The sequence below is a fragment of the Scyliorhinus torazame genome, chromosome 16 (assembly GCF_047496885.1).
Source record: "Scyliorhinus torazame isolate Kashiwa2021f chromosome 16, sScyTor2.1, whole genome shotgun sequence".
Taxonomy (NCBI): Eukaryota; Metazoa; Chordata; class Chondrichthyes; order Carcharhiniformes; family Scyliorhinidae; genus Scyliorhinus; species Scyliorhinus torazame.
The window spans coordinates 157,095,118-157,117,901 of NC_092722.1; the positions used below are offsets into that span (position 1 = coordinate 157,095,118).

Sequence of the window (22,784 nt, forward strand, 5' to 3'; positions counted from 1 at the left end):
GTGATTTATTTAGATTTCCAGAAGGCCTTTGACAAGGTGCTGCATAGGAGACTGTTAAATAAGTTTAAGAGCCCATGGTGTTAAGGGTAAGATCCTGGCATGGATAGAGGATTGGCTGATTGGCAGAAGGCAGAGAGTGGGGATAAAGGGGTCTTTTTCAGGAGGGCAGCTAGTGATTAGTTGTGTGCCTCAGGGGACTGTGCTGGCACAACTTTTCACAAAATACATTAATGATCTGGAAGACGGTCCTGCTTTTTAAGCTTGCTGCCTAACCCCCTGCTGCCTAACCCCCGGAACTCCTTCTGCAGGACCTCATCACTCTTCCTACCCATGTAATTAGTACCTATGTGTACTACGACCACTGGCTGTTCATCCTCCCCCTTCAGGATGTCCTGTGTTTGTTCAGAGAGATCTTTTACCCTGCACCAGGGAGGAGGAATTTCTTCAGCCAGAGGGTGGTAAATCTGTGGAACTCTTTGCCGCAGAAATTGAATTGGGACATTGAAACCTGTTCGACCTTTTGATTAGAGTGCTCAGGCCAGCCATGACAATTGCCGAAAATTTCTAATTTGAGGCAGTATGAGACACTCGTATTGGGTTGCTGAAACACATGCAGTTGCGTCTGAAGCTCTAAATCTCCAAAGTGGATCTGTTATTCAGTGGGGTACAGGAGATGGGGCCCTCCTTTGTTTGCCTTTCCTCTGCTCTCGAAGGTACATTTAATAGAGGAGTTCCATGGATGCCACCACTGGATGTACTGGCCCAACCAGCCATTCTTCACAACAACCCAGACATCAAGTGTCAGAAGGGACCATATACTTGTGCACTTTCCAGCAACATACAGTAGTCAAGCAAGATTCCTGCCCAATTTCCAGCTGCCTAAACACTTTGCACCATCTGAAAGCAGCATAAACTGGAAAAATTGAACATATATCACAGGAGCCGCAGGTACTGGATGTTAATAATTTTTTTAAAAATCAAGATCACAATTTTTATTAATACTTTTATTGAATTTGAAACAAAGTGTATGAAGTTTCAGAACATTCAAATATATTTGACAATGATTACAACTGAACTTCAATAGAAAACAAATTGCAAGTTTACATATCAAATAACTAGAAACTGGTTAAGTACAAATTGTGGTTAAAAAACCATTTGCTGATGGCAGATAGCCATGTGCTCTCTTTTTAATCTTCTGCCAACACCAATTCAGATAGGAAGGTAACTGAACTGTTCAATTACATTAAGAATCCGTATCGCTAAGCCAATTAAATATTTCACATAACAGCTACCATATTAATGGCAATTTATAACTTAAGCAAATTGATGGCTTTTCGCAGTTTGCACAGGTCTCAAAATGTATTTACGTCTTTGTGTAATCAAATATTGTTACAGGATTTCAAAAAATTGGGGGAAAATATTCAATGTAAGGACCAATCACTGATCCAAGCTCCATTGTATAGAAAAAAGAATGACACTATTTGACATGTTTTCTGAGGCAACAAGTAGGCACATTTTTATCAATGTGACGTCTAGCATCCAACGGATATTGAAAGCTTGGGAGAACAAGATAAAATCAATACTGGTTCTGCTGGGAGCTGTGTTATCTACTCAACATCAATAATTTCTTTCATGAAATTAGGAAAATTAATAAATGTTTGGATAAATGATAGAAAGGAAAAACCCAGCTGCTGATAAACTCACTTGGGCTTTGTTTCCGCATCTGTCACTTGTCGAATATAGATACTGTCTTCAGGGTGTTCAATTTCACCTTTCTCATACGTGTATGATGATGCTATAGCAATTGCAGAGCCATCATTGCTGAAGGCAAGCGATGCAATACTGGTTGGGTATCGGTGGAACTGACACAATCTTTTCTTGTTGAAGGGGTCCCAGATATTCACAAATCCATCAGAGCCACCTACAATTAAGTACCAAAATGGAGTTCACTGAAATTTGAGTCCAAAAAATAATTCCTATAAGAATATTTTTGCTAAATAAGATCTATTGGTTTCATGTGAAATTCACCAAAACATTTTTAATAAATCCATCAAAAAGTCAATATGTTATACAAACTCAAATTTGTACATCTATACGAATCTTCGCTTACATGAAAGTACTTCAGACAAATTATGTTTTAAAATGGTAACACAGATAGATCAACATGCAAGGAGGACTACATTTTGCATAGATTTAAAATTTCAAATCAACCCTTCAGTTTGGTGCATTTCATAGTAAACCAAATACTGCTTTCTGGGCATCACCAATGTTGCTTCTTTCCATTTCTGACACATTAGCTATGGAAATCTATGTGCAACAAGCATGCAACACCATCACTTATAAACCAAGAAAGCAGCCTAACACCACTTAATGGAACGAGGGGTGCACGATCATTTCAATGGCATCCACATCCCGAGAATGTAAACAAACAAAATAGTGGTACATTATCTGCTTTGAAGCCATTTGGGAAGTTCTTTACCCTTTCCCTGTCCACAATAGTTTCCAAATCTAAACTTCTTACAGATCGTTAGCATCAGGAGTTGCTGATCTTAAAATGTAACACAAAAGACTGCTTTCCAAGTCAAGGGTCTTGTGTACATTTCAAGTGATTAATCCTCGTGATAGTTGAAACATTGTCTACTATTCAAGCAGGCGGGCTTTCAGCTCAAGAAATGAAACAGGGGTTGAGTTTCTACTGAGCCCCAATCGGCAATCCAGGCACAAATTGTGCTGGTTTTCAGTTTCCCCCTCAAGTTTCACCTCAAAACTCTTTGTATTATTGCTGATGAAAAATACGTTAAGTACCAGTGATTTTGGAATATAATTTTTTTAAATTTTGCTTTCAAAAATGTTCAATAAATATGCAAATTGTAACTTAGTGCAGTTTTATTGACAGCTGAGAATGGGTTCATCAAAGAAACAGCATTTTTAATCAGAATGCCTCATCCATTTGTGGAAAATTATATTTTAAATAACTTTTAAAACAATACACATTAATGAATTAAAATTACATTCAAAAGCTTCTAAACTGTCCATTATGTCTGTATGCCCAAAAGAATCAGCTTAAACTTCTCAAAAGCATTCAATGGGCACAATTGCAAAATTAGTTTTGTGGGCTTAGCCAGTTTATAGTACAATGTTTATCAGATCGGCCATGATTTTATCAAATGGCAGAGCAAGCGTGAGGGGCTGAATGGCTTGCATCTGCTGCTAATTCGTATGATTGCATAGCATCTAGTATTGGAAACGCAATTTGCACTGCAAGCAATTTGGAGTTGAAATTCTGCAAATCTGTGCTTCTTGGGCTGGTTTCAGAAGCATTGCACTAAAATAAACAGTGCAACCTAGCAGAAACTACAGGCCGAAAGTCAGTTGTTATTAATAATCTCATTATCACATTATCTGGAAATAAGCACAATATAATTTAAAAACTGAATCCTGCTCCTTTCCTCAATTCTCATCCTTCCAATTCTGCCCTTTTTAAAAGGAAATCGGTAGCATTACTATTCCTAAAAATCCTTTCATTGAACAACTTTCAACGTCCCAATCCACCTTGATGTTTGACCAGTTTTGATTTGAGGTTGCATTCTCGTGTAACCCAAGTATTTTCTGTATATCGATCATATAATTAGTATTTTATTCTATTTAATGTGAAATTTGTTGCTGTGCCAAGCAACAATTCTGTCCAATTTGCTTTTTGTCTGTATATTCTAAAGATGCAATTTTCAAAATACTCACTTTTCCTTGATTCAAAATCAGCTCTAAATGATTAATGGAATTTTAATGTGCCAGAAAACTAATGTAGAAGATTTGCACAAAAGATTCCTCCCACAAGAAAATGTATCAAACATGCCCAAGATCATGGACATTGCTGCCAGGCCTAACAAATTCTATACTAAAATATAACTTTCCATGAAAACCAATTACAGCATTTTTTATAAAAAGGTGCTGTGACAACAATTTAGTTTTTATTAGATTTGTATAGTAGTTCGTGAGTCAAATAACCCAGTACCGTTTATTACTCTACTCCAAAGCAGTCTAGTTGAACAGAGTGTGACTGACTTATACAGGACTAAAATTCTACTTTCATATTCAATGCCTTGCAAAAATAGGAGCGACCTTAAATTATTTGAATGCTCCCAGAACCAATTCCAAACTGCTCTGCTTCCAAGTCCCACGTTCAGGATTCAAGATTCCACTCTTCCCCTTCACCCTGGCATCAATCTACTATTCGGTTTCTTACCTGCTGTTTCCTGGCAGTCTCAATCTACTTGATTCCATCCCCCCATATATAATTTGATAAGATATATTAGTTGCTATCGTTTTACATTCCGAAACAAGTCTAAGCTTTGTTTCTTCACTGAATGTCTGCTCCAACTACACAGCCACCAGCTTCATCTCCAAGGCACCAAATGTCCTATTGTGAGGAATTCAATGTGCCAAAAATGAAAACCACACTGCCTTTGCTACCCTCATCCAGCCCCTTTAACACCCAATCCTACCTCTATTTGAAACCTGCACCTAATCTCTAATCCTAACAACCCAACTACTTCAGCCCATGTCGTTCGCCTCAGCTAGTCTTCAGCACCTCCAAAATCAATTATACAAACCACCCAAACCCCTATCGTTCTAAAGGAAAATTAAATTTTCATATACATAAAATATTAAAATATCACCCAAGTATTTGTTTAGTTTAACTGCCATTTCCTTATTTAGCATCATCAATTCTCCCGACTCTGCTTATAGCGAGCCCACATTGGTCTTTGCTAATCTTTCCCTTTTTATATATCAATGGAAGCTTTACAGTCCATTTTTAAGTTTCTCAACTTGTATTCCATTTTCTGTTAATCAATTTCTTGGTTCTTCTTTGCGGAGTTCAGAAATATTCCCAATATTCAGCCTCTTTTTATCTCTCACAATCTTTACCTTCTCTTTAGCCATAGTTGGATCACCTTTCCTGCTGAGCCTCTGTGCCTCAGAGGAACATAAATTCATTGTAAAGCATGTAATAATTCTTTAAAAGCTATTGCCCATCTCTCACACCTTTTAATGCAGTTTCCCAATTTACCACAACCGATTTACTCCCTTATACTGGTGTAGTTTCATTTGTTTAGATTTACAACCCTATATCGCTTTCAAACTTAAATATAAAATTCTACCGCATTATGGTCACCCGTCCCTAGAGGCTCCTTTACAACGTGATCATTAATTAGCCCTTTCGCATTGCACATTGAGCTTGACCCAAGTTGTATTTCTTTTCCCATAGCTGTTGTTCGTAAGACCACTTTTAGCTTGCTCCAGAAAAATTTTACTGTGCTTTTACATGGGAAGCGTAAGCCTATAAACATTATTCAAGCTTCATCAGTGTTAAAAACCAGCTGTTAAAGTGATCAAATGTCACAATGCACTCTAGCTTGTATATTCTTGCACACAGTAGAGAAAATTAGGCAATTTTTTTTGTAGAGCATAAAAGAATCAGATAGCAGTTTCATGGGACGCTCTAATCAATCACAATCAGGAGGTGCATTTTACCTAAAATGCTCTTTCCACTATAAATTGCCTGTGTAAATTTGAATCTTCCAAGTTTCAGAAAAAATGCCATTCCAGTGCTCCAATGACAATCCATTAACCAAAATCTTGCATCAGTTTTAACATCCACGTATGATCAATTCATTAATTTGCTCTAACAATTTTAAATCCACCCCATCAATTTTAAAGCTCATAACTTTTTAAATGGCCGTTGGTTTATTATCTGTGTCTGCCGAAACAGACTTTAATTCTTTCATGTGATGCGGGCATCGCGGGCAAAGCCTTCTTAGACTGCTGCAGTCCATCTGGTGCAGGTACCCACAAGTAATATAATAATAATCTGTATCGTCACGAATAGGCTTACATTAACACTGCAATGAAGGTACTGTGAAAAGGAGGGAGTTCGAGGATCTTGAAACCACAACAGTGAAGGAATGGCAACGCAATTGCAAGTCAGGATGTTGTGCAGCTTGGAAGGGAACTTGTAGGTGCTGGTGTTCCTATGCATCTGCTGCCCTTGTCCTTCTAGATCAGGATTTTTCAGACTGCGGGCTGCAACCCGCGGGAGGGACGTGGGCGAGTGCCGGGAGGATCACTGAGCGATCGGTCGCGGTGTTCCCAATCGAGGGAGAAGCACCCAATGGCCGCAACAGGCTTTTAAGAATCGCGACTGGCTTCAAGATAAGAATGCTGACCGTGTTGAGCCTTTAAATGCAAACGGTGTAGTCTTCCTGCCAGAAGCAGTAGCAAAGAGGTCATGTGCCATATACACACAGGCTTTTGCCGTGAAATCACAGAGGTGAAATTCCTCCATTTCCTAGTTGCCAGCAAGCAAGGAAACAGGACTGTGAAGAACTGAAGATGGATCATTTTGTTACAAGGAAGAGGGCCAGACACAGACCGGCCAGAATCTCACAACCGAATCGGGAACAAAGCAGTATAAAGATGATTCCTTGAGGTATGGCTTTGTTAATTGTGCCAATGCAACCAGGATGCAATGCCCATGTTTGTTATATGCAGGAAGTGCTGGCAAATGAGAGTTGGATGGAACCAGGGATGTCTTGCCTTACAGACATCTATTCAATTCTAAACGAACTGAACCTCAAATTGCAGGGGAAGGATGATGATTCTTTTTGGCACTAAAGAAATAGATGCTTTCAAAAAGTCATTGAAAGTTTGGCACGCGCGAGTACAAAACCAAAACTACTACATGTTCCCTACAATGCTATGGCACCTTGAAGAAAACAGTGTTAGTAAGGGAACGGTCAATAGACTGGCAAGCCGCATCTGGCTGCGCTGAACAACAGCTTTTGCCACTCCTTTCCAGAGAAGTTTCAGATTTTGAAAAAGAGGTAGGTGAAAAATTTCAAGTTGGAGACCCCAGAGTCTGATCACAAATGAAGAATCTGAACTCTGCGCCTCACCTGTGGCAGCACATTAAAAACACGCCACAAGTCCACGAGGCTGTCAGCATTTTGAAGTAGCGTCTCCAAGGAGCATCCAGTGCTGGGAAAACCAAGCATTTTGTTGCTATTGCCCTTCACAATGACGTACATGTGCGAAGTTAGATTTTCTGTCCTCGCAATGATGAAGACAGCACAAAGGAGCCAGCCCTCTACACCTGATATGCGCATTGCTCTCTACTGTGTGTACCTAATTGGAGTTACATCGTGAGGACCAAGCAGGCTCATCTGTCGCATTAAAGGTAAACAAAAATGGTGGGTTGCGAACGTCAGTTGGCGTAGGTCTCGAAGGCCGGCAGGTGCTGTCGAAGGAGCCTCGGTGAGCTGCTGCAGTGCACCTTATATATAAAGTAAAGTTGCCACAGTCCCAGATGACCATAGGCATGTTTTCCCCCTTTGAGGTGATTTAACCAGAGGATCACATCTCAGGTGAGGGGCAAGGCGGGGCCTTAACAAATAACCTCAGCCGGTATGGGAATTGAACCTGCGCTGCTGGCCTCACCCTGAATCACAAACCAGTTGTCTAGCCAACTGAGCTAAACTGGCATATATAGTACACATTGCTGTCACTGTGTAGTGGTGGAGGAAATAAATATTTAAGGTGGTGGTGAATGCTGTTCCGATTTAGCGGGCTGCTTTTTACTGGATGGTGTTTAGTTTCGGGAGTGCTGTTGAAACCACACAGTATTCCACCACAGTGCGTACTTGTAGCTGGTGGACAGGCTTTGAGGAGTCAGGCGGTGATTTACTCACCTCATAATTCCTAGCCTGTAACCTGCTCTTGTAACCACAGTATTTATATGGCAAATCTAGTTCAGTTTATGGTCAATGGTAGCCCCATAAGGATGTTGCTAATGGGGTGGATTCAGCGGTGATAATGCCTTTGAAAGTTATGGGGAGATGGTTAGATTCTCTCCTGAAGGACCCAGTAGTTGCCCTGTGCTATGTGGCACGAATGTTACTTGCGATTTTGAAGCTCCGGCATGAAAATTATCCAGGTCTAGCTGTATTTGGTACAGACTATTTCCGTATCTGGGGAGTCGCAGATGGTAGTAAACATTGTTCAATCATCAAATATTCTCACTTATGATGGAAGAATGGTCATTGTTGGAGCAGCTGCAGATAGTTGGGACTGCCCTGAAGGGCTTTTTAAAAAAAAAATTCATTCACAGGTTGTTGTGTCACTGGCTGGGCTGGCATTTATTGCTGACCCCCTAACTGCCCTCAATTTCAGAGGACATTTTTAAGAGTCAACTATGAGTCACATATAGGCCAAACCAGGTAAAGATAGCAGATTTCCTTCCCTAAAGGACATTAGTGAACCAGATAAGATTTTACAACAATCGTTTCATGTTCACCATTAGATTTTTCATTCCAGATTTTTCTACCATGGTGGGTTTTGAACCATGGTCCCCAGGTTTCTGGACTACTTGTCCAGTGACAATACTACTACGCCACCGTCTCCCCGTGCAGTGATGTACTTGGACCTCCAACAATGATAACCGCCTTCTTCTGTGCCAAGTATGACTCCAACCAGTGCAGCTTTCCGTGATACCAATCGACTTCAATTTTATCAGGATTGCCTGATGCCACGTTTGGTTAGATGCTGCCTTGATATCAAGAGCAGTCACTTTCAACGACCTTCGAGTTTATCTCTTTTGTCCACATTGGGGATTTTCACAGTAACTTCATTGCAGTGTTAATGTAAGCCTACTTGTGACAATAATAAAGATTATTATTATGTCAGGAGCTCAATGGCTTGGTAAAAGGCAAACAGCATCACTGAGCATGTTATTGTTGCCCAAGTGCCATTTGATAGCACTGTCAACGACACTTTCATCACTATGCCGATGGCTCAGAGGAGTCCGATGGGGTGGTAATTGCCTAGATTGAATTTGCCCTACTTTTGTGGACAGGACACACCTGGGGAATTTTGCAGGTTGTTGGGTAGAACATAGAACAGTACAGCACAGAACAGGCCCTTCGGCCCTCGATGTTGTGCCGCACTTTGTCCGAAACCAAGATCAAGCTATCCCACTCCCTGTCATTCTGGTGTGCTCCACGTGCCTATCCAATAACCGCTTGAAAGTTCCTAAAGTGTCCGACTCCACTATCACAACAGGCAGTCCATTCTATACTCTAACCACTGGGTAAAGAACCTACCTCAGACATCCCTCCTATACCTCCCACCCCGAACCTTATAGTTATGCCCCCTTGTAACAGCTACATCCACCCGAGGAAATAGTCTCTGAACGTCCACTCTATCTATCCCCCCTCATCATCTTATAAACCTCTATTAAGTCGCCTTTCATCCTCCTTCGCTCCAATGAGAAAAGCCCTAGCTCCCTCAACCTTTCCTCATAAGACCTACCCTCCAATCCAGGCAGCATCCTGGTAAATCTCCTTTGCACCCTGTCCAATGCTTCCACACCCTTCCTATAATGAGGTGACCAGAACGGCACACAATACTCCAAATGTGGTCTCACCAGGGTCCTGTACAGTTGCAGTGCAACCCCACGGCTCTTAAACTGAAGCCTCCTGGTAATAAAGCTAACACACTATAGGCCTTCTTCACGGCTCTATCCACTTGAGTGGCAACCTTCAGAGATCTGTGGACATGAACCCCAAGATCTCTCTGTTCCTCCACATTCCTCAGAACCCTGCCGTTGACCCTGTAATCCGCATTCAAATTTGTCCTACCAAAACGAATCACCTCGCACTTATCCATCTGCCATTTTTCGGCCCAGCTCTGCATCAATGTCTCTTTGCAGCCTACAATAGCCCTCCACCTCATCCACTACTCCACTATCTTGGTGTCATCAGCAAATTTACTGACCCACCCTTCAGCCCCCTCCTCAAAGTCATTTATAAAAATCACAAATAGCAAAGGACCCAGCACTGATCCTTGTGGTACATCGCTGGTAACTGATCTCCAGTCTGAAAGTTTTCCATCCACCACCACCTTGTCTTCTATGTGATAGCCAGTTACTTATCCAATTGGCCAAATTTCCCTCTATCCCACACCTCCTTACTTTCTTCATGAGCCGACCATGGGGAACCTTATCAAACGCCTTACTGAAATCCATGTATATGACATCAACTGCTCTACCTTCATCTACACTCTTAGTTACCTCCTCAAAGAATTCAATCAAATTTGTGAGGCAAGACTTACCCTTCACGAATCCATGTTGACTAAGCTGCATCTTTCCAAATGGTCATTAATCCTATCCCTCAGGACCCTTTCCATTAACTTACCGACCACCGAAGTAAGACTAATCGGCCTATAATTACTAGGGTCATTCCTATTCCCTTTCTTGAACAGAGGAACAACATTCGCCACTCTCCAGTCCTCTGGCACTATCCCCGTGGACAGTGAGGACCCAAAGATCAAAGCCAAAGGCTCTGCAATCTCATCCCTTGCCTCCCAAAGAATCCTAGGATATATTCCATCTGGCCCAGGGGACTTGACACTCCGGTTTTTCAAAATTGCTAATACATCTTCCCTCAGAACATCTATCTCCTCCAGCCTACCCGCCTGTATTACACTCATCCTCAAAAACATAGCCCCTCTCCTCGGTGAACATTGAAGAAAGTATTCATTCAATGCCTCTCCCATCTCTTCTGACTCCATGCACAAGTTCCCACTACTGTCCTTGACTGGCCCTAACCTCACCCTGATCATTCCTTCATTTCTCACATAGGTGTTCATTTTGTTGCTGCATTGGAACAGTTTGGTTGGGGGTACTGCTGCTTCTGGAACACGTCTTCAGTACTGTAGCCAGGATGTTTTCATAGCCTTTGCAGTATCCAGTGCCTTCAGCCATGTCTTGATGATATATGGAGTGAATCAAATTGGTCAAAGATTGGTTTATGTGATGCTTGGGACCACAGGATGTCATGATAGATCATCTATTCTGCAGTTCTGGTTGAAGATGGATGCAAATGCTTCAGCAACTCTAGCACGGTCACCAGTAGGCTCATTCATCCACCCATATACTTTTCAGTTTGATGACATAAGATGCATACTCAATCATTTCATGGTATAAACCACTGCCCTCATGGGGTCCCCCATTGCTCTGCTACTCCTGCAAACACAGTAGTCATCAAGGGCCTTAGCAACATTGTTAATAAGTTCCATGATAGGTATGGTCTTATCGACACCAACACGGCCAAGAGACCAATTTTGTCACCTGTGGCATTTATTTTTAAAGTTGAAATAACTGAAAATAGCATTCTCAGGCAAGTTAATTAATTCAGTATTTTTTTGTTATATCTTACCTGTAGCAAACGTATTATGAACACTGTGGAAGGAAATGGCATTGACTGGGTAGATTTGCTCAAGGTTGTTTTCTTTTAATCGATGACATTTAAAAGCATATTTTTTCTTCTGGACTTCTGGGTTTGGGTCAAGGTACTCCACTGCAACACGTCCTTCAATTGAACTGAGAACATATCCCTAAAAAGGAGGAAATTCTGATCACATGAAAACATCTAGAAGTTCACAAACTAGTTTAAAGCCCTCTTTTCCATATGTCAACAGCAGTTAATCCTCACAATATCCTAATATTTAATTAGATGCAAGACAGGAGAATCAATTTATAATTTAGCTCTCAATTGCCACTGCTCAGAACTTCTGAACATATTAGAAATACACACTGATACCAGTAAATTGTGAGCTAGTAGAATTGACGAGAGGACACAGAATACTTGATTAATAGTTCAAAGTGACATCACCAGCTCAGTCTTTACATGACAAAAAGAGAGTTCTGCACATACTGTAGTCCTGATACTCTCATAACAAAATATTTCAAACCATGTTAAAAAGATACCACTCGAATGAAACACCTGGACACTTCGACAGAGTAGAACCAAAGGAAGTAGGTGAGATCCATAATGAGTACTGTGCATTGGTATTCACAAGAGGGAGGGTCACATTGATTGGTGGTGTCTCAAGAGGGATATGTAAACACTTTAGAACAAGTCATTATTACGAGGGAGGAAGTGTTAGATGTGTTAAAAAACATTAAGGTAGACAGATCCCCAGGGCCAGATGGCATCTGTCCCAGATTACAGAGGAAGACAGGAGATGAAATCACTGGGCCTCGAACAGAAATCTTTGTCTCCTCGTTGGCCACAGGTGAGGTCCCAGAGGATTAGAGGATAGCTAACGATGTTCCATTATTTAAGAAGGGTTGTAAGGATAACCCGGGTAGTTATAGGCCAATGAGCTTGACATCAGCGATAGCAAAATTGTTAGAAAAGCTTCTCAGAGATAGGATCTATGCACATTTGGAAGTGAATGGTCTTATTAGCGACAGACAGCATGGTTTTGTATGAGGGAGGTACAAAAATGATTGACAAGGGAAGGGCTGTGGACTTTAGTAAAGCATTTGACAAGGCCCCTCATGGCAGGCTGGTACAAAAGATTAAAATCACACGGGGTCAGGGGGTGAACTAGCTAGATGGATTCAGAACTGGCTTGGCCATAGAAGACAGAAGGTAGCAGTGGAAGGGTGTTTTTCCGAATGGAGGTCTGTAACTAGTGATGTTCCACAGGGATCAGTACTGGGACCTCTGCTGTTTGTAATATATATATTTATATAAATGACTTGGAAGAAAATGTAGCTGGTCTGGTTTGCGGATGATACTAAGATTGCTGAAGTTGCAGATCGTGGTGAAGATTGTCAGAGAATACAACAGGATATAGATAGGCTGCAAAATTGGGCGGAGAAATGGCAGGTGGAATTTAACCCGGACAAATGCGAGGTGATGCATTTTTGGTAGATCCAATTCAGGTGGGAGCTATAAAATAAATGGCAGAACCATCAGGAGCATAGACACACAGATCTGGGCGTGCAGATCTACAGACCCTTAAAAGTGGCCGCACAGGTGGAAATGGTGGTAAAGAAAGCATATGCTTGCCTTCATCGGACAGGGCAGAGTATAAAAGTTCGCAAAGTATGTTACAGTTATATAGAACGTTGGGTAGGCCGCATTTGGAATACTGTGTCCAATTCTGGTCACCACACTACCAGAAGAATGTGGAGGCTTTGGAGAGAGTACAGAAAAGGTTTACCAGGATGTTGCCTGGTGTGGGGTATTAGTTATGAGGAGAGATTGAATAAACTGTCATTGTTCTCCCTAGAAAGACAGAGGCTGAAGGGTGACCCGAGAGAAGTTTATAAAATTATGGAGGGGTATAGATAGGATGAACAATTGGAGGCTTATTCCCACGACAGAAATGTCAATTACAAGGGGGCACAAGTTCAAGGTGAGAGGGGGTAGGTTTGTGCAGGGGAGGTTTCTTTTTCCTTTATAAATTTAGAGAACCCAATTCATTTTTTCCAATTAAGGGGCAATTTAGCATGGCCAATCCACCTACCCTGCACATCTTTGAGTTGTGGGGGCGAAACCCACGCAAACACGGGGAGAATGTGCAAACTCGACATGGACAGTGACCAGAGCTGGGGTCGAACCTGGGACCTCGGCGCCGTGAGACAGCAGTGCTACCCACTGCACCACCGTGATTGTTTTTGTTTTTTTATTGCACAGAGGGTCGTGATTGCCTGGAATGCACTGCCAAGTGAGGTGGTTGAGGCAGATATGTTAGCGACCTTTAAGACTTATCTAGATAGACACATGAACAGATGGGGTATAGAAGGATACAGGTGTTTGGTCTAGATAGGACACATGATCGGCGCAGGCTTGGAGGGCCGAAGGTCTTGTTTCTTTGGTCTAGATAGGACACATGATCGGCGCAGGCTTGGAGGGCCGAAGGTCTTGTTTCTTTGCTGTACTGTTCTTTGATCTGGTTACCGAGCTAGAACTCTTAATACACTGATATAAAATTGAAGTCATGATTCAATATCTACTCGAGATTATATTTCTTTGCCTAGCTTCAGGGGTTAAACTGGCACTTAACTCTGATGCAGTGGGCATCCAAAGCTGCTTTGCAGCAATTTGAAAGTACAATTTAACAAGTGTTCAACTAGGCCCATCAATTGTAGCTTTTCTAACAACTAATTTAGCTTTCCTACTGGTATACTATGAACTGTGGAAGCAGCTGCAGAGACAACATGACCAAGAATGGTTATCAGATTGGCTACCACGTACACAACTTTAAACATTTCTTCAGATGACCCAATAGCATGAAGAAATACATTTTTTCTTTAAGTTTCATGCCCTATATTCTGAGCCCATAAGATATGTTGGTTAATTAATTATTTCAAAAACAAACCAAAGCATATTGCACCCTTTTTCTACCAGTGAAGAAAGAAGGCGTTTGATAAGGTGCCGCATAAAAGACTGATCCAGAAGATGAGGTCTCAGGGGATTGGGGGTAGATTGGATTGAGGGTTAGCTGACTGACAGAAAACAGAGGCTCGGGATAAATGGGCCCTTCTGTGGCTGGCGAACTGGAACTAGCGGGGTGCAGCAGAATTCAGTTCACGAACCTCAACTGTTTACATTTTATATAAATGATCCGCAAGCAGGGACAGAGTGTGATACAGCAAAATTTGCAGATGATACTAAAATAGGTGGTAAAGCAGGCAGTGAAGAGGTTATAAAGATTTGGACAGATATAGATTAAGGGAGCCAAGACGTGGAGCCATAGGACTCATTTAAATATACGTTCGCTGGATTCACCCGGGACTCAACAGGCACGCCTAGGGGACCTCGCCAGAGCGCCTTTTCGTACTGGTCCACACAAACATGGGCCAGGCGTAACGGTACCCGAGGAGAGGGGCCTCCCAGACAACTGGAGATCCAAGGACAGGCCAGAGTGGCATACTTGCACCGCTAGGGTGCCAGTGCCAGGGATTTGGGGGTGGGTGGGGGGGGGGGGGGGGGGGGGCGCGACAGAAGGTGAGATCAGGGAAGTCTTGCAAAATGGCACCCAATCTGCAAGGAGGAGGAAACACCTCCAAGTATGGCCTCAGCAGAGAGAATCACAGGTTCAAAGAGACAGCAAAGTGCCATCGAATAGCAAGATGCTTCTCAGCGATGAAAACTCCCACTAAACGTGCCATTCAGCAGACTAACTCAAGTCTGCTGACTCGCATCCTAGGTTTAGGCAGAATGCTTTTTCTAAAATAAAGGTATTGAAGTTGGTGAGATGGGTCACAAATGTATTTGAATACTGAAACCAAAGGAAGGATGTGAAATAGTTAGATAGCGCAAGTAGATGCCAAGATGTATTTATTTTAGAATCACAGCTGTTTGGAGCCAATTTCCATAATTCATGACATACTGAGGTTACTATTATCATTCAAAGGTGAGCGTGACAAGTTACTGAGAGAATATAACATTGTCAGTTCGATGGCAAGTAATTAGCTCATATGGCAATGAGTGATGGACAACAAGTCGTTTGAAGCTTCCTTGATTTCCTTCATAAAATTTATTTTGGGCCAGTCAGAAAAAGCATTATTGGGGAAGTTAGAATCGTGTGAAATGAATGAAACGAAAATGAAATGAAAATCGCTTATTGTCACAAGTAGGCTTCAAATGAAGTTACTATGAAAAGCCCCTAGTCACCACATTCCGGCGCAAGTTCGGGGAGACAGGTACGGGAACTGAACCCGCGCTGCTGGCCTGCTTTAAAAGCCAGCTATTTAGCCCTGTACTAAACCAGCCCCAGATGTGTACAATTGGATACAATAATCTCACTGGATCAAATTACATTCTGACCCCTTTTCCAATACACTGAAAAATACTAGTTTAACTAATAACTGAAATATATAATTGAACCAATTAAAAACAAATTGAATTCAGTGCACAAATGAAAACAAATATTAATATATTAAATACCTGTTTATTTGGAAATGCTCTAATGCAGCGGGTCTGATACTTCAGACTAGACTCTCTCCTTTGCTGTACATATCCCATGTTCCTCAGGTCCCACACCAATACACGACGGCTAGCAGTTCCCACAATTAGACGATCCCCGGACACAGAAAGCGTATACACCTTATAAAAAAAAATGCAACATTTTCTTTTAAAATTTTATACATGTAAAAGCCATGCTGCAGCCAGAATAAAATAGTCACCACGAACGCCAGGAAGAGGAGCCAGGAACAGTGACCGCAGCAGCCACATGTTGGGGTTACCCGGCAACGTAGGTACCAAGGGGGCTGCTGTGTACACACCAATTTGGAGTAGCTGTTGTGGAATAGATCAATTTGGGTTTATGGTTTGTGTTTAAACAAACATCAGTCTTCTCCTTCCAATAAAGTTACCTTCCACCTTCCTTTTTACATCCATATCAATTATAATTGTCTTATTATAAGTTCAATATTCATTAAAACTGTTGTTTTAACACAATACTAGTGATCGTCTCATTCCAGTTGCATCCAGAGTTCATCTTAGAACCAAAGTGAGACTATGAAAGGGACTCTCACGGCGTCTTAGATAGATGGGTGGCATGGTAGCACAGTGGTAAGTATTGTTGCTTCACAGTGCCAGGGTCCCAGGTTCAATTCCCGGCTTGGGTCACTGTCTGTGTAGAGTCTGCACGTTCTCCCAGTGTCTGCGTGGGTTTCCTCCGGGTGCTCCGGTTTCCTCCCACAATTCCCGAAAGATGTGCTGTTAGGCGAATTGGATGTTCTGATAACTCCTGGCATGGAACCTTTTGCGTCCGCCTGGGAGAACAGACAGTGGTTTAACATCTCATTCTAGATAGATTTGATGTGAAAGGGAAGATAATGTGGCACATAAAGGTAATGTTTTCACATTCAAATCTCTTTATGTGCCACTATCAGCACCCTTCTTAGCCTTGATCACCTCCATTTACATTCCGGTTTTTTTCTTTCCACGACATCCTTGTCAATCTCCACCCATCATTACCTTTGACAAAGGGTCATCTGGACTCGAAACGTTAGCTCTCCTCTCCCTACAGATGCTGCCAGATTTGCTGAGATTTTTCAGCACTTTCTCTTTTTGTTTCAGATTCTAGCATCTGCAGTAATTTGCTTTTATCCACCATCACTGGCCCCCTATCCAGCCCCACCGCTTCACGGCCACCACAACAGTATAAATCTGACCCCATTTCCAGTTCTCTCCAACTTTGACAAAGAGTCATCCAGACTTGAAATGTTAGCTCCCTTCTCTCTCCACAGATGGTGCTGAGATTGTCCAGAATTTTCATATAAATCATAGAATTTACAGTACAGAATGGAGGCCATTTCGTCCATCAAGTCTGCACTGGCCCTTGGAGAGTGCACCCTACTTAAGCCCACACCTCCAGCCTATCCCCATAAAACCAGTAACTCGACCTAATCTTTTGGACACTAAGGGGCAATTTATCATGGCTAATCCACCTAACCTGCACATCTTTGGACTGAAATGAAAATCGCTTATTGTCACAAGTAGGCTTCAAATGAAGTTACTGTGAACTGGATTGGATTTGTTTATTGTCACATGTACCGAGGTACAGTGAAAGTATTTTTCTGTGAGTAGCTCAACAGATCATTAAGTACATGGGAAGAAAAGGGAATAAAAGAAAATACATAATAGGGCAACACAAGGTTTGCAATGTAACTACATAAGCACCAGCATCGGGTGTAGTGTTAATGAGGTCAGTCCATAAGAGGGTCATTTAGGAGTCTGGTAACAGCAGGGAAGCAGCTGTTTGAGTCGGTTCGTGTGTGTTCTCAGACTTCTGTATCGCCTGCCCGATGGAAGAAGTTGGAAGAGTGAGTAAGCCAGGTGGGAGGGATCTTTGATTATGCTGCCCGCTTTCCCCAGGCAGCGGGAGGTGTAGATGGAGTCAATGGATGGGAGGCAGGTTTGTGTGATGGACTGGGCGATGTTCACAACTCTCTGAAGTTTCTTGCGGTCCTGGGCAGAGCAGTTGCCATACCAGGCTGTGATGCAGCCAGATTGGATGCTTTCTATGGTGCATCTGTAAAAGCTGGTAAGGGTTAATGTGGACATGCCAAATTTCCTTAGTTTCTGAGGAAGTATAGGCGCTGTTGTGCTTTCTTGGTGGTAGCGTCGACGTGGGTGGACCAGGACAGATTTTGAGATGTGCACCCCTAGGAATTTGAAACTGCTAATCATCTCCACCTCGGCCCCGTTGATGCTGGCAGGGGTGTGTACAGTACATTGCTTCCTGAAGTCAATGACCAGCTCTTGTTTTGCTGGCATTGAGGGAGAGATTGTTGTCGCTACACCACTCCACTAGGTTCTCAAATCTCCCTCCTGTATTCGGACTCGTTATTCGAGATCCTGCCCACTATGGTCGTATCGTCAGCAAACTTGTAGCTGGAGTTGGAACCAAACTTTGCCACGCAGTCATGTGTGTACAGGGAGTAGAGTAGGGGGCTAAGTATGCAGCCTTGCGGGGCCCCGGTATTGAGGACTATTGTGGAGGAGGTGTTGCTGTTCATTCTTACTGATTGTAGTCCGTTGTCAGAAAATCAAGGATCCAGTTGGAGGAGTGGGGAGCCTAGTCCTAGGTTTGAGCTTTGATATGAGCTTGGCTGGGATTATGGTGTTGAAGGCGGAGCTGTAGTCAAGAAATAAGAGTCTGATGTAGGAGTCCTTGTTGTCGAGATGCTCTAGGGATGAGCGTAGGGCCAGGGAAATGGCGTCTGCTGTGGACCGGTTGCGACGGTATGCGAATTACAGTGGATCAAGGCGTTCGGAGTGTATGGAGGTGATGCGCTTCATGATCAACCTCTCGAAGCACTTCATTACGATTGAAGTCAGGGTCACCAGACGGTAGTCATTGAGGCACGTTGCCTGGTTCTTCTTTGGCACCAGTATGATGGTGGTCTTCTTGAGGCAGGTGGGGTCCTCAGGAGTGGAGTAGGGACAGGTTAATGATGTCCCCGAATACCTCTGCCAGCTGGTCCGCGCAGGCTCTGAGTGCATGACCAGGGAGCCCGTCACCTTCCAAGGGTTCACTTTCAGGAAGGCCGATCTGACTTCGGAAGCTGTGACGGTGGGTATGGGCTGCTGGGGCACTCTACAGCGGATTGTTGGTTACCTGCTCGAACCGAGCATAGAATGCATGGAGTTCATCGGGGAGGGGTGCGCTGCTGCCAGAGATACTGCTCGGCTTCGCTTTGTAGCCTGTTATGTTGTTTAGTCCCTGCCACAATCGCCGATAATCTGTCTGTGACTCCAGCTTGGTTAGATATTCTCTCTTGGCATCTCAGATGGCTTTGCGGAGGTCGTACCTGGATGTCTTATACAGGTCAGAGTCGTCTGATCTGTCCTTCAGTAGGGAGTCAATCTCACGATTGAGCCATGGTTTCCAGTTGAGGAACATACGTATTGCTTTCTTTGGCACACAGTTGTCCACACATTGGCTAATGAAGTCTGTGACGGTGGTGGCATACTCATTTAAGTTGGTCGCTGAGTTCTTAAATATGGACCAGTCCATGGTCTCTAAACAGTCACGTAAGAGCTCTGTTTCCTCGGACCAGCACTGCACAACCTTCTTAGCTGGATTCTCCCGCTCGAGTTTCTGCTTGCATGCCAGGAGAAGGACCACCGTCTTATGGTCTGATTTCCCAAAGTGCAGTCAGGGATGGAACGGTAGGCGCCCTTGATTTTTGAGTGGCAGTGGTCAAGAGTGTTGTCGTCCCTGTTGGGACAGGAGATGTGCTGGTGGAATGTTGGCAGTACACTTTGAGGTTGGCCTTGTTGAAGTCTCCGGCCACGATGAACAAGGCCTCCGGGTGTTCTGTTTCGTAGTTGTTTATAACTGTGTACAGTTCGTCCAGCGCCTCCCTCACTTCTGCCTGGGGTGGGATGTAGACTGCTGTGATAATGGCTGAAGTGAACTCGTAGAAGATAGTATGGGCGGCACTTCACGGTCAGGTAGTCCAGGTCCGGGGAGCAGTAGGTCACCAGATCCAAGCACCAGGAGGAGTTGATGAGGAGGCAAACCTTCACTTTGCTTGATGACACGGTGCGGTCTGCCCAGTGAATTGAGAAGCCTTCAGGTTGTATGGTACAGTCCATGAGGCGGGAGTGAGCCCAGTCTCTGTGAAACAGAACACACAGCAGTCTCTTCTTCCCTCTGAGAAGTCTGGCGTTATGTTCATCCAGCTGGTTTTCGATCGCTTGGACGTTTGCCAGGAGTATACTGGGGAGAGGGGTCTTCAGTCTAACCTGCAGACCACCGTGTTTCCCTCGCTTCCTCGGTTGGCGGCTGGATGATCCTGGGATCCGATGGGAGAAGTCTGACCTTGTGGAAGGTAGGTGATTGTCTGGCAGGGTCCAGGGTGCTGGCGGGGATCAGGGCGCTGGTTACGAAAAGCCGCTAGTCGCCACATTCTGGCGCCTGTTCGGGGAGGCTGGTACAGGAATTGAACCGTGCTGCTGGCCTGCCTTGGTCTGCTTTAAGTGGGAGGAAACCGGAGCACCCGGGAAGAAACTCACGCAGACATGGGGAAAGTGCAAACTCCACAGTCACCCAAGGCCAAAATTGAACTCAGGCAGCTGGAGCTGTGATGCAGCAGTGCTAACCACTGTGCCACCTTGTATATTCATAGGATGGATATTTCAAAGAAATGTAGAATTAAATGAAACTTCCATCTAGACACTAATGAAAGTCAACCTGGAGTTCACTACCCAAGGAGCCTGTGGATGCTCGAGCATTAAGTATATTGAAAGCTGGATGGTGCAGGAAGATGCAGTTAAGACAGATCAGCCACAATCATACAGAATGCTGGAGCAGGCACAAAAAGATCTGTTATTTTTCGTGTTTTCATTGTATTTTTAAATAGCCTGCCTAAACAGGCAGTAAGAGAATCTCCCAACAAAAAGACCAAAATAGCTTCAACGTTCCCATTTAAACTAGTGTTAAATCAATTTCAAAATTAAATGTTAGAGTTAACCTGAAATGTGAATATCATCTGAAAAGGAACGGACTTTGTAACAAATATTTTAGTGCACAGCCCAATTGGCCGAATCAAGATATCTACTATTGAACATAGTAGGTTGCTCCAACAGTCCTAACTTTCAATTAATTTAATCGGAAATTTATTATGGCCAATTGTAGAAGAGGTTCCCCCTGAATTGTCTTTCATCCAAGCTCAGTCATATCTTGGCAGCCAAGAAAACAGTACTCTGAAACTACTGACTGAGCACATATAACCAAATTGATTTTCATTCTCAACAAGCATATAAACTGGAGGACCCCAGTCCCTTTATCCCTTCAGTTCTTCCTCTCCCCAGTTATTTAACATCAAGTATCAAGAGAATATTGATCCCCATTAATTATCGAGATTATGGGGCACTGCGTCCGAGACCCGGGTTCGATTTCTACCTCGGGTGACTGCCAGTGTGGAGTTTGCACATTCTCCCCGTGCCTGCGTGGGTTGCCACCGGGTGTTCTGGTTTCCTTCCACAATCCAAAGAAGTGCAGGTTAGGTGGATTGGACATGCTAAATTGCCCCTTAGTGTCCAACTGTTAGGTGGGGATATGGTAATAGGGCAGAGAAGTGGGTATAGGCAGGCTGCTCTTTCAGGTGGGTCTCCTTCTGCACAGGTGGGATTCTATATGGTGGGTAATCTGTAGTCATTCAGCCTTGGTAATGCAGTGTTGATATCCAGTCAACTACTTTCAACCTGCCCTCAATACTCCTTCATTGCTGGCTTCTGCTTGAATTGTGCAGCCAGGAATTTGGAAAGGATCAGCTTTTGTGAAATTATATCAATGGATAAATCCTAATTAGTTAATACACTACCAGCAACTTTTTCCTATTAATTTTCATCTGCCACAAGGTAAACTTTACATAGCTGCAGATAAAAATCCCGATTTGTTTAAAATTAGGCCAATTTATGAAGCAAAAACATTATAAAATAGCCCCTTCCAAGTTCTCTCACACAAAACCTGACATACTAGGAAATAATAAAAACCATGCAAATCGGACTGAACAGTTCAGGCTTGAAGAGTCAATAACATAACCCAACGATTATAGGTGGTCCACAAGACTGCACATAATACTCTAACTACCTCAGAGTTTTTTAAACTACCCCCAGCTAAATGCATTAAGACGATTCATAAAACAAACCCATCAATATTTTGTGAAAAATTACCATGTAATTGAAAAACATATTATTCTCAAAGTCATGGAGTGTAAAACATTGCATACGACGTGCATATTTAAATCAAGTTCTTTATAAAGAACCAACGTATAATTAGTCTTTACCATGGAGAGACAAGCACATGAAAATGAATCATAGAATTTACAGTGCAGAAAGCCGCCATTCAGCCCATCGAGCCTGCACCGGAAAGAGCATCCTATTTAAGCCCATGCCTCTACCCCCGTAACCCCACCTAATCTTTTGTTCACCAAGGGGCAATTTAGCATGGCCAACCCACCTAACCTGCACTTCTTTGGACTGAGGGAGGAAACCGAAGCACCTGGAAGAAACCCACACAGACATGGAGAGAAAATGCAAATTCCACGCAGTCACCAGAGGCCGAAATTGAACCTGGGGCCTAGAGATATGAGGCAGCAGGGCTAATCACGGTGCCACCCTTACAAAAGAAATTAGAAAAATGTAAGGTTCCCCAAAAGCAAGATTCAACATTCCAACGGAAATCTAAGCTGGCTTTTGTATTCTCTGCAGCATTAACTGTATTAAGTGATAAAAGTAATCAGATTCATAAAGAGGGAGAATGTTCAAAGAAAACTAGGTATAACAGCACTGAAATATATTTTTTTTAAAAACCCAATTGCGCACAATGAAACAAAAAAAAGCGCAGATAAATCATTTTAAGTTGGGAATCCCACCATCTGCAGGTTCCCCTCCAAGCAACACACCATTCTG

The 22,784-nt window shown here is 43.0% G+C and overlaps 1 protein-coding gene across 1 annotated transcript in view; it reads right to left on the bottom strand.

The window, feature by feature from the left end:
- Nucleotides 1-989: 989 nt before the first annotated feature.
- bub3 (BUB3 mitotic checkpoint protein) overlaps nucleotides 990-22,784 on the bottom strand; it is a 41,352-nt gene continuing 19,557 nt past the window's right edge. Inside the window, exons 5-7 of the mRNA XM_072479273.1 lie at nucleotides 15,801-15,959; nucleotides 11,271-11,448; nucleotides 990-1,921 (exon numbers count right to left, since the gene is read on the bottom strand). Coding sequence (XP_072335374.1) covers nucleotides 1,701-1,921; nucleotides 11,271-11,448; nucleotides 15,801-15,959 — 558 coding nt within the window. The 3' untranslated portion in view covers nucleotides 990-1,700. The remainder of the gene's footprint in view (nucleotides 1,922-11,270; nucleotides 11,449-15,800; nucleotides 15,960-22,784) is intronic.